The sequence below is a fragment of the Hydra viridissima genome, unplaced genomic scaffold, assembly GCF_058129835.1.
Source record: "Hydra viridissima isolate aposymbiotic clone 2 unplaced genomic scaffold, HvirCarnegie_v1 scaffold_1, whole genome shotgun sequence".
NCBI lineage: Eukaryota > Metazoa > Cnidaria > Hydrozoa > Anthoathecata > Hydridae > Hydra > Hydra viridissima.
Genome location: NW_028324300.1, coordinates 30,950,901 through 30,962,903, shown reverse-complemented (window position 1 = coordinate 30,962,903; position 12,003 = coordinate 30,950,901). Strand labels below are relative to the sequence as shown.

The window sequence follows — 12,003 nt, the reverse complement described above, 5'->3', positions numbered from 1 at the left end:
CCATGGCGATCTCACTGTGAGCCATAAAGACCGCCAGGTTCAACTTCTCCCCACCTCTAATTTTATTTTTTAAAAAAGTAAATGCAGTTTTTGTAAGTCTTTTTCAAGTACAGAACAAATCTAAAGTCGATCAGAAGAGTTAGTATTTTAAGTTTTAAAAATTAGAAAAACCAAAAAATTAAGCTTCAAAAATAATCCAATCCGCCACTTTGGCTTCTTTTTCTTTAATAGTTTTGAAATGATTTAAGTAAAAAACATCATACGGTAAAAATGGCTGATTTAAAACAGTCTGTTTGTGCAGTTTGTTTGGAAAAAAAAGGTAAATATTCAAAATCTTTAGTATAAGTACGACCATCTGTAGCAAGTAAAATCAAGGAGTATATTTGGCCTGAGTACAATGCAGAGTTTAATGTCTGCCCGGATGTAATTTGTTCAAGTTGTAGAAGAAACATCTTTTTGCTGGAAAAGGGAAAAAGCACTTATCTTTCAAACTGGATAAGTAAAGTTTCTCAAGTATATGATTTAAAACTTATTTAAGTTAAATGATAAATACATATAAAGATATAGATTTTTTATAAAGTACCATCTTTGAATTAGGTTGACCGACCAAGAATTAGACGTAGTACTGAGCTTAGTGATATTGTACAATCATCTCATATTAATACAAAAGATGTTGAATCTCTGAAAAAAAATATGTGCAGCTGCTGCTTTACTCTCCTTGCAAGAGGTTAAAGAATAAATAATAAGTTACTTGATAAGTAAATTAAAAGTTATCAAATAATCATTTATAAACTTCAATAAAAAAACCTTTAGGTGTATATTAATTTAAGAGTAAATTTTATTCTTCAGGATGTCATAACAACTGTTGTTCTAGTCAGGCTGTTTTGAATTTGATTAATTTGTCAGAAACTCTTGATCCCACATCATGTGAGCAAGTTGCTTCAGGCATAATAAAAAACAAGATGGAACGAGAAGGCATTGAGAGAGGCCAGTCCTTTAAAATATCTACAGGTGTGTAAGTTTTTATTTTCATTTTTAAATAATTAAAAACAGTTTATATGTTCAGATAAAACTTAAATGCACATATAGAACACTCAGTAGAGGCTTTTAACTAAGCAATTGTATAGATTGCTAATAACTTTTTCAAAATGTTTGTATTGTAAATTTAAAGTAGGGGTAGGTTAAAGATACATATAATTAATTATACTTTATTTTTAAGGTGGAAATCCGTTAACTTTAACTGTTGGAACTAAAGACAATAAATCTTCTAGAAAGTTTTTTAATCAGATATCATTTCAAGCAGTGATGGAATTAACTTCTGTACTGGAATTGACAAAAAATAAAACAAAAAAACTGATATCAAGTCTCCGTAAGAATCTGGGATCATCTACTGTTGTGGAGAATAATGTAATTAGTATGATGACATCATTACAAGAAGAAATTGAATCTAAGTATAATATAGAACAAGATAACTTTATTTGGAATGATGAAATTGTAACAAGACATGTAGTATTTATCCATGACACTTCTGAATTTATTCTTAGTATTTTAATGGAAAGAGGATTGGATCCTCTCTCCAGTATGGTACGTATATCAATTGATGGAGGTCAAGGATTTCTTAAAGTAATTGTAAATGTCTTTGATAAAACCAATAAAAATGAGATTTACATTGACAGTGGAGTTAAAAGGTGTTTTATTCTTGCTATTGTTGAAGATGTTTGTGAAGACAATGGAAATTTGCAGAAAATCTTGAGTAGATTAAATCTGGATGATGTTACATATCACCTTGCATTTGACTTAAAATGTGCTAACAGCATCTTTGGTTTGTCTTCTCATTCAGGTAAATATGCCTGCTTGTGGTGTGAAGGCGAATGTTCCCTAGAAAGTGGTACTCCGAGAACATTAGGTTCTTTTGATCATTGGTACAACTTATTTGTTGAAAATGGGGCAAAGCGCTTAGAGATGAAAGATTTTAAAAATGTTATTAGTCCTCGACTCGTTTATTTAGATAAAAATGCTGAAGATGAAATTAATCACTTAGTCCCTCCACCAGAGTTACATCTTCTTATAGGGATCGTGACATTACTTGGTAGACTACTTTTAGATCATTGGCCTCTTTTTAAAAACTGGCTAAAAGAACATTATATCTTACTTCGAGGTTATCATGGGATAGGCTTTGATGGGAACAATTCCAATAAACTTCTGGAAAAGGTAGATATTTTAGAGAGAGATGTGTTAGCATCTCAAACTAATTTATTGCCTATAGTTCATTGCCTCAGAAAGTTTGCAAAGGTTAAAGAGTGCACCTTTGGATACGATAGGCAGCAATGCTTCTTCAGTTATTGAAGAGTTCAAAGTATCATTTTGTGACCTACAGCAGTATGCAAAGATACATTTAAATACAGAACTGAAGGTTACCTGGAAAGTCCATATAGTTGTTTGTCATATTCTCCCATTTGTGAAGTTTAATTGTTGTTCTCTGGGATCATATGCTGAACAGACTGGAGAAGCTGTTCATAGTGCCTTCAAACCAAGTTGGTCTCAATACAAGCGAAGGATCGAACATAAAGATTATGCTGAACGATTGAAATCTGCTACTGCCACTTTTTGTTTAGATAAGATGTAAATATTGTAATATAAAAGTAGTTGTGTTATTTTTGTTGCATTTATTGTATTTTTTCTTTTAATTATTGCTATAATGGTGCAAAAGGAGTTTAAATCGCTTCAATTTAAGATTAGTAAGAAAAAGTAAGGATTGTTTTAAGGAGGATAATGAAATATTAATCAAAAAAAAAATTTTTTTTTTGAAAGGAGGTAATATCATCATAAAGGGGGTAACTTTATCACTTGAAGGGGGGTAAATAGGGTAAAAAAGTAAGTTTTTATGTGACTTCCGATCGACTTTAGATTTGTCCAATACAAAAAAATATAATATCTAACCAGTACTTATCCTAATATGAAAAAAAGTTAGAGGTGGGGAAAAGTTGAACCTGGCGGTCTTTATGGCTCACAGTGATCTTTCGTATATAGATTTTCCTAACATCCGTGGATCTGGAAATTACCAAATAGTGAAACAACTCCATGTAACCTATTTAAAATGTTATATACAAGGCGAATTCACCTTACTTTGTAAACATAAACTTGTGCGTTATACAGTCAAAACGTTGTGCTTTTGTTTTCAAAAAAAAAATGTTTTTTTGATAAAGTCATGCAAATAAAATGCACTTTTAAGATTACCGACGTTCGGGGGCAGATAATCGACGTTCGGGGTGCATTTAAAAATACACACTAAGGAACAAAGAAATTTTAATTTTTTTTTGACAATTAGGAAAAATAAGACCTGTTTTATCAAGAAAAGTAAAAAGAGAAAGGTTTGTTATTTTTGTTATGGAGAATTTACTATTTAAAAAATCAGTCTTTTTTTAGAACTTTTAGCCGAATGCGTCGCAAGATTCCAGGTCTACAAAATTATTTAACTTTAAAGAAATAGTTGCGTGTCTGTATTTTGTTTAAATAAAAAACGAAATAATTTCTTTCTGTATTTTGTTTCGTTTTATAAAACTAGGTGTTTTTACTGTTTCTTTCTTTAATATGAAGTGAATTTTTGATATCGCCAGAAAATGATCAGACTCAAATCGTAAACGAAGTTTACAAAAATGAAATTATTTTCTGTAATTTCAAAGTAAGTGAAGATAAAATAAGGTTAAAGTTCTTCGAGCTGTAATAGTATAACTGGAATTAATTAACTAATAGTAATTAATAGTTCTTCTCGTTTAGATGAAAATTCATCATGGGATAGTGAAGTGAATATTGGAGTATCTAGAGTCAGGAAATGGTTAGCCAATATTTGAATGCGTTTTAAAACATGGTGAAGATAAAATTGGTATGTCTTTGTCTGTGAATCCGAGGATCGCGAGTTATGGATTAAAAAATGCAAACTTTGTGTTTACAGATTATAAGCGAATTTGTGCTAGCCTAAAGATGCAGAATTAAATAAAGTCAAAGGTGTTAGTTTTTTTCCAGTGCATGCTCCATCAGTCCTTAAAGGTTGTCACCAGTGCTCAGGTGATTTAAGGCCAGTCCAAACTTTTATGGTAGTTCGTCCTACCTTCTATAACTTCTTTTTTAAAAAAACTGTTTTTGAAAATTTGTTGTCTAAGCTGAATAATACTTAGCAAAAGTTGGGCTAAGTTGAAAAAAATATTATTGACAAAAATATGGTGGATGACGCATATTGTCCTTAAACTTAAAGATGAATGTTTCAAAAAACAAGGGTTTAAATTGTTAAGCACAATTTTTCTTGTTATCTACAAGCTAAAAGACATCGATATTAAATTAGATTGTTTTTTCATACTTTGATTCAGAAGGTAGGGTAGAAAATCCGACATTTAATAATCTCTTTCAACGACGTACAATGAAGTGTCGAGAACTCGGTAATACTTAGCGATTTTGTTTTGAAAGGCTTTTTGATGACCGCATAAACACAATGGTTTCTGTCGGTGGAAGTTATACCTTTGTTACTTTGTTTGTTTAGATATTATCTAGATTATCTAGATATTGTTTAGATATTATATATATATATATATATATATATATATATATATATATATATATATATATATACTTGCTGCCAGTTTCTCTTTTTTCAGAATCGTCAAGAAGTCTTTCTATTTTCTTATTCTTTAAGAACATTGAGCATTGAATAATAAATAATGTGGTTTCTTATAAATCATTATATTATATACTAATTCATAACATGTTATGAACTCATGATATATACTCAAAAAATTAGAAAACTTTCTTGTCGGACTTTTTTAGTTACCGCTTTAATATAAACGTTTAGAAAAATCCCGCGGGATCTGAACGGCACAATTTTACATCACCCTCAGATAAACGAAACAAACCCGAAATTTACGGAGACTGGCCTTAAACTACATGAGCATTGGGTAATTTTTGTTAAAATTGGAATGTGATTGGTTAACTTTAAATATGATAATTACGCGGTGTTTTATCGAAAAACATTTTGTGTCAGGACAAACAGACAAACAGACAAGAAAATAAGTTAAGAAAAGCGTGGTAAAAATAGTAACTACTGTCGTACCTCATACTCGCGAGGTATGAGGTACGACAGTAGTTACTATTTTTACCAGTGCCCACCAAGACGTTGATATATATAGATCGTGAATTTCTAACACTTTTATTGAGATCTCTCTTATAATTCTCCATCCCCTCAAGAACTCTGTCATATTTATATTTTGAATAATCGGGTCTAGATATATTTAGATCTCCTAATTATTTTTTTTCAAGTATGATTGCATTAATTAGGCTCCTCCATGATTATATTATTCAGTATTAGCCTATTCAATCAGTCCCATTAAGTTTGTCGAATAATTATTTTCGACAACTGCCACTGGAAAAAAATTTGTACAACAACATCATGTTTTACATATTAGAATAGAGACAAAAATCCCCATATTTCGATAGTCTTAGGCGACCCCAGGCAAATCGCCATTCGACCCCTGGCAGGGTCGTGACCCACAGGTTGAGAACCACTGTTGTAGAGAGAGTCTTATAATTACGTTTTGTTTTTTGTAAGCATCTGCGTATCGTTATCGAAATATCGAAACTAACCGATATTTTTTACGATAATGGGTTTCGATATGAATTGGTATATCCGATATGTTACGATATGATTCCGATAAAATATCGTTTGGGTTTCGATATGCACGATATCATTATCGCTTTTAGCGATAAATATCGCATAATTTATCGATAAAAATTGTATAACGATATTTTTGAGTTTTGATATGTACGATACGTTCCGATAAAATATCGTTTGGTTTTCAAAACTTTTCAATATTTTACAAAATTTTGTATTAGATATAACTAAATGTAAAGTTGCTTTATATTAGATATTTTACAATATTTTGTATTAGATTTAACTAAATGTTAAGTTAAAATATTTTGCAATATATTTTCTCAATTTATTGATTAAAATATTGATAAAAAATAATAATCGCCTATTTTTTAACGCCGTTTTTTAGATTAAGTTGTTAAAAACGGCTCAGGCAGTTAGGAGAACAATCCAACTGTTTATTTTTTTAAATAAAAACATACCGTGGTGTGACCTAACAAAGTCCTATGCTTTAAGAAAGTCCTATATTAAAAATTGACAAATTTCGTATATATAAAAGAATCATTCGCGGAAAATAATTCTGTTGTTTAAACTAGATATCTAGTTAGATAAAATAACTAAATTTTTTTCTTTAAATGTTTATTTTATGTATACGAAACTTGTCATTTCTTAAATTAGGACTTTCTTAAAGCATAGGACTTTGTTAGGTCACACCAAGGTAAGCGCTCAAAATATTTTTATTTTTTTAAAAAAGAAAAAGTTATTCTTTAAATATTCGTAACAATTGTGGTTTATTCGATTAAAACTCATTATTAAAGTCCACTTTTTTAATAATAAAAAATACTTATGTGATTAAAATATCGTCTAGCTGAAATGTTGCCGCTAATTGTAGCGAATGGAAACTTTCGCTACCGGTTTCGGCCGAAACCGAATTCAAAATTTCTGCTTCGACAACCTTTTACTTATTCTGTTTCGGGCAAAATTACGGTTCAAACTACTACTGTAATGAACCAAAACTTTTTATAGGGAGGTTTTTTCTTTAAGTTTAGAAAACTTTTTTTTATTTAGTGTGGGATCATGATGATTTCCTAATTATATTGATGTTTTAATCGTTTGTGGGTAAATCAATTATCAATTACAAAAATTGAAGTAATTATTAATTGAAATCACGTGACCATTGTTACTATTTTCAAATCAAATCAAGTTACTATTCTCAAATCATTCTTTAAGCGATCATCAAATATTAAAATATTTTCACATGTTCTATTTTTTATCAAATCATGTTACATACTGATCGTTTAAATGCCTTATGTCCCATAAATCATTACAAAAACAAATCTATTTTATTTTTTAAAATATTTATTTATTCAAACAAATTTGAATGATAAAAAAATGTCATAGTTATGGAGTTTTTGAAGAATTTTGTTATTATTATCAATATATATATATATATATATATATATATATATATATATATATATATATATATATATATATATATATATATATATATATATATATATTTGATAATAATAACAAAAATTTTTTAATTTAGGACTTTCTTAAAGCATAGGACTTTGTTAGGTCACACAACGGTATGTTTTTATTTAAAAAAATAAACAGTTGGATTGTTCTATAGAGATATATATAGAGATAAGATGTTCCGTTGCGAAATTTGTTAGAACGTTATGTTAATAATTTTGATAGTTGTTTGTAACAACTATCAAAATTATTAATTCCGTAATCTTGTTGGTTTTTCTGACGTTTTTGAGGGATATTGTCTGGTATAAAAGAAGGACTAAATTTGTAAAGATAGGTTTTTGTTTGAAGAGAATATTGTTGTCATCTCATCGATGTGTTGCGAGAAAACTACAATATCGATCGATAGATAGATGCATTTGAATAATATATAAGTTTTTGTAATGAGTTATGAGACACTGTTAAGTAAAATAGTTATTTCATGTTATTTTGATATTGATTTGGCTTTCATGTTTCAGATTGTTTCGATTTCGGCTTCACTCAAACTACGGTTTCGGTTTTGGTTACGGTTTTAATTACGGTTCTACTGAACCGAAATTAACTAGCTAATTGTAATAAAAACGTTTTTAAAAACTCTCTGGGAAAAAGTTTTTGGGATACTCTTTAAATTACTTAGATGTACATAATTAGGCTCTTAAAATAAATTTTTTTTTTATAAGGAAAGATATTAAAATTTTAGTTTGAATTAGTATTAAATTTGTAATTGAACAACATTTTGAAGAATGCCAAGGTCAAGGAGCGAAATTTGGAATCACTTTGATGAAGAGGTCAGTACTACACCAGATGAAGAGCGACTTGTTACTGCAAAATGCAAGTATTGTTTTGCAATTTGCAAGTTGGCGGACAGGAACACATCTGGCATGAGATCACATTTGACAAGGAAGCATCCTGTTCAGTTTGCAGCCCTGGAGGAAAATCGCCATGTTGCTTTTGATGAGTTAAAACAGGTGCAATAAAGTTTACAAACGTTTTTACTTTTTTAATTTAAATATTAACTTTTATTTTCATATGTGTTAGTTATTATTACTATTACAATACCAAGATTTAACAAGATTTAACGATAAATATCAATAACTTTTGATAAATGCTGATGAATGTTTCAATATTAGGTATTTTAATGGGTTTCATATTAATTTTTAGACCTACAATGAAGACGAGGCTTATGAGCAGGTCCGAGATGATAAGACACCATTAATGTTGGGCAGTAGAGTTAAACGAGGAAGACTTTCCGGACCATCAGCAGAAAAGGTCCAAAATCTAAAGCATTTGTCAAATACAAGCCACAAGACAACGAACAGCTCAGAGGAGACATTGAAATTGTCAAGTTTTTGGCCCGTTTAAATTTGCCATTCTCTTTGGTTGAACATGAAGCTTTTAAAGATTTTGTTCACTACTGCAACCCAAAAATGAATGTGAAGGCTGCAACAACATACTCCCGGTTCAAGTACGAAAAATTTTAATTTTTTTTAAATAAAATTTTATTGTGGGGAGTCAATTCAATGAGAGTTCCAAGAGAACTAAATTTTTTAAAAAGCTACTTTTTTAAGACCAATCCACACCAATTTTTTTTGGGTTATCTTAGTAGGTAACCGTATTGATATGTAACGAGAAATACCAATAATTTTTTATTTTAATTTTAGGTTGCCGTTGTTGTACAAAAATGTGAAAATCTGTGTGGATGACATTCTAAAGGAGGAATTGCCAAAGACCCCTGGATTTGCAATCTCAACTGACCTCTGGCAAAGTAGAAACAATGATGCATACCAAGCCAGTACATTGCACTATGTGAGTGAAGACTTCCGATTAAGGATGTTTGTGATTGGAGTTTCTCCGTTTTCCGGACGACATACAGCTGAAGCCATTGCTCTTCGTCTGGATAAGTATGTTTTAGTGTTTAATTTTTATTAGGTTAAAATTTCTGTAAATTAAGTTAATCGTTTAAATTATTTAGATAAGCAAAATCCGCCATTTAGTTTAAAATTAATGTCACAAATTAATACTTTTATTTATATCTAAAATAACAACAAAAGTATTAGTTTATATTTTAAAACATCAAAAAGCAAACAACTAATTTTACTTTGCTTTTCAGGAATGTCTCAGAGTTGGCCGGAAATAATGGAGTTTCGTGCGTTGTGCAATTTTTTTTTCAAGTGCAATTTTGTAAATGCATCTCTTTTGTGTGCTGATCATCTTTTGAATTTGGCAGTTGAAGCAACTGTCAAAGAAACAAAAGGTTTTGACAGTTTGGATCTTCACGAAGCAATCCAAAGAGCAACTGAATTAAGTTCAAGATGCCACAAGTCATCTTTGTCTGAGCAAAGAATTAAAAAAGAGGTAACTAGTTTAACATCTTTTTTCGCTTTTATAGTAATTTAGTTTATAGTTTAATACAATACAAGCGCAATATAAACTTCTTAGTACACTTTGTGTGACAAAATTTTTCAACTGATAAAATGTTAACATTTAAAAAGTAAAAACATAACATAGTTAATATCAGTTTTTTATTATAGTAAATAGTACTAATCAACTTTTATGTTATGTTTCTTATAATTCTATTTTAATTTTTAGCTAAAGCTGTTGCTTGATGACAGTGATGTTGTTAGCAAGGATAAGTTGAAATTTGTGAAAATCATCACTCCTGTGAAAACACGCTGGAATTCAACTTTTATGATGTTGGAAAGCATTGTAAAAATGCGTCGTATCCTCAGCTCCATTAGAGACATTCCTGGAAAAGATGACACCAAACTAGCTCCAGTCATTCCTTCAGAAGATGAATTCAATCTTTATGACGAAATTTTGCCTATTCTGAGGAGAGTTGCTGAGATTTCAGAATGTTTCTCTGCAGACAAAGAAGTAAGCATTCACCTCGTTATCTCAAACATTTACACACTGAGGCACAAATGCCTGGATTTCATCAAGGCTGGTGCGGCATCACCAACAGCACAAATGTTTCACCAAAAGCTGGTGGAAAACTTGGATGTTCGTTTTCCGGACATTGGTTGTCAAAACCTTTTTTACTCTGTTGCCAACTTGCTTAATCCCTTGTACAAGGGAAGAGCTCTGAAAAAACTGGGTGGATTTGATGAAGCCTATGAGGCACTGATTACTCAATCCAATGCTTATCAAGAATGGATTGCTGCAACAACATTATTTAATGAACGGTTACATGCTGAAATCCAAGGTCATGTTTCGGAAGATGATCCTTTCTATAATGTTGGAATGGAAGAAGCTCCTGCACTTATGACTTCCTATTCTGGTCCGGCTCCACCTCCAAAGTCGGACATTGTCACTGAATGGGAAATATTTCAAAAACTCCCAGGGGTTGTTGGTGTGGACGTGCTGGAATTTTGGAGAGCAAATAAATACAAATTTCCTCTCCTTGCTCAAGCTGCTAAAAATTGGCTATGTGTACCTGCTTCCTCAGCATCTTCAGAAAGAGCTTTTAGTGCCGGTGGTGGAATTGTTTCTTATAAAAGAACAAAATTGCAGCCTGAACAAGTTGAAAAATTGTTGTACATTCAGCAAAACTACCCTAAGATCCAGATCAAAATATGGCTTCTAACCAGTCGGGATGAAAAAGAAGAATTGTTTGAAGAGGATTCTACCAATAACTCTCAGAATTCAGCTGCTTCAAGTCAGGGACTTCCTACTTCAACTCTTACATCAGCAGTTGAAATGGATGACTAACTTAAATTGGTTCATTGCCTTAGTGGCGTCATTGGTTTATTTTACTGCTTAAAGTTTATAAAATTTGCCATATAGTGATTTAGTGATTTCAATAAACCTTGACTTTGAGATTAAATTTTAATCTTTTTCTTATATTAAGTCACAGGCACAAACCTTAACGTGTTAAACATGTCACGTCAACAATTTATCAAGTAAAAAATTATTTTTTGTTTTTAGCTGTTTTTTGCTTCAACTTAAGTCTTGAATAAATTAAAAAATCAAAATTACAAATAAAGTTTTGTTTATTTCTTTTTTTTACATTAAATAGTGCACTTGTCAGCAATTTTATGAAAGTATTTAGGTTTTTAAAAAAATTATTTTTTTAGTCGGAAAAAATAATATCGTAATGAATCGATAAGTATCGTTATCGTTTGAGTTACGATATGAGTTACGATATTTAGGTAATTGACCGATAAATATCGTAATGAATCGATAAATATCGAAACTTTATCGTGCAAACTTTTTGGGTACGATATTATCGTAATATAAAAAAACTTACGATACGTACATTCCGATACCTTATCGTATCGTATCGTAATACGATATGTTTCGATACGCAGACCCTTAGTTTTTTGCAAATCTTTTGCATCGGAATTTTCATGAGTATTTTAATTACTTTCAAACTACAGAAACCAGGCGGCGTAATTAAATAGTGAAATTTTAATGTGTTATAAAAAAAGATGGCGAGTATTAGCGTTTTTGGTATATTTTTTTGACACTTCAACATCAAATAAGAGAACTTTCCTTTGGTTTTCAGGTCTGTGTTTTTATACGATTCTTAATCAGGATAAAATTCTCTATCATAATCACAAACAAAAATGGTAATACTGCAGTTAAGCGGCGTAAAATAATTTTTAATTTTCGCTTGATTAAACTCTGCGATGGTGAAAATGAAAAAAATTAATCTGAAAGTGACTTTGCGAAACGAAAAAGAAAACCACATTCGAAATATGAAAAAATTCGAAATGTACAAAAAGAAAAGAAAAGTCTCATACAAAAGATAAGTAAAAGTAATAGTCACTGTTAAATTTATTTTTTTTTTTTCATTTCTATTATATATTATACGTATTATAATTATATATACAAAAATTAATTTTATTAAT

General features: G+C 30.3%; 1 protein-coding gene and 1 pseudogene across 2 annotated transcripts; both read left to right on the top strand.

Moving 5' to 3' along the window:
* The first annotated feature begins 259 nt into the window (after positions 1-259).
* LOC149894486 (uncharacterized) lies at positions 260-2,665 on the top strand (annotated as a pseudogene). The gene is made up of 3 exons (XR_016452861.1): positions 260-727; positions 850-1,011; positions 1,220-2,665. The product of XR_016452861.1 is annotated as an uncharacterized LOC149894486 (transcript).
* Positions 2,666-7,687: 5,022 nt separating this feature from the next.
* On the top strand, positions 7,688-11,135 carry LOC149894485 (uncharacterized). Its single transcript, XM_090076928.1, has 5 exons — positions 7,688-8,121; positions 8,315-8,618; positions 8,815-9,054; positions 9,264-9,508; positions 9,743-11,135. The coding sequence occupies exons 4-5, from the start codon at positions 9,266-9,268 to the stop codon at positions 10,859-10,861; spliced, it is 1,362 nt and encodes a 453-aa protein (XP_089933054.1). The 5' UTR covers positions 7,688-8,121; positions 8,315-8,618; positions 8,815-9,054; positions 9,264-9,265; the 3' UTR covers positions 10,862-11,135.
* The last annotated feature ends 868 nt before the right edge of the window (positions 11,136-12,003 follow it).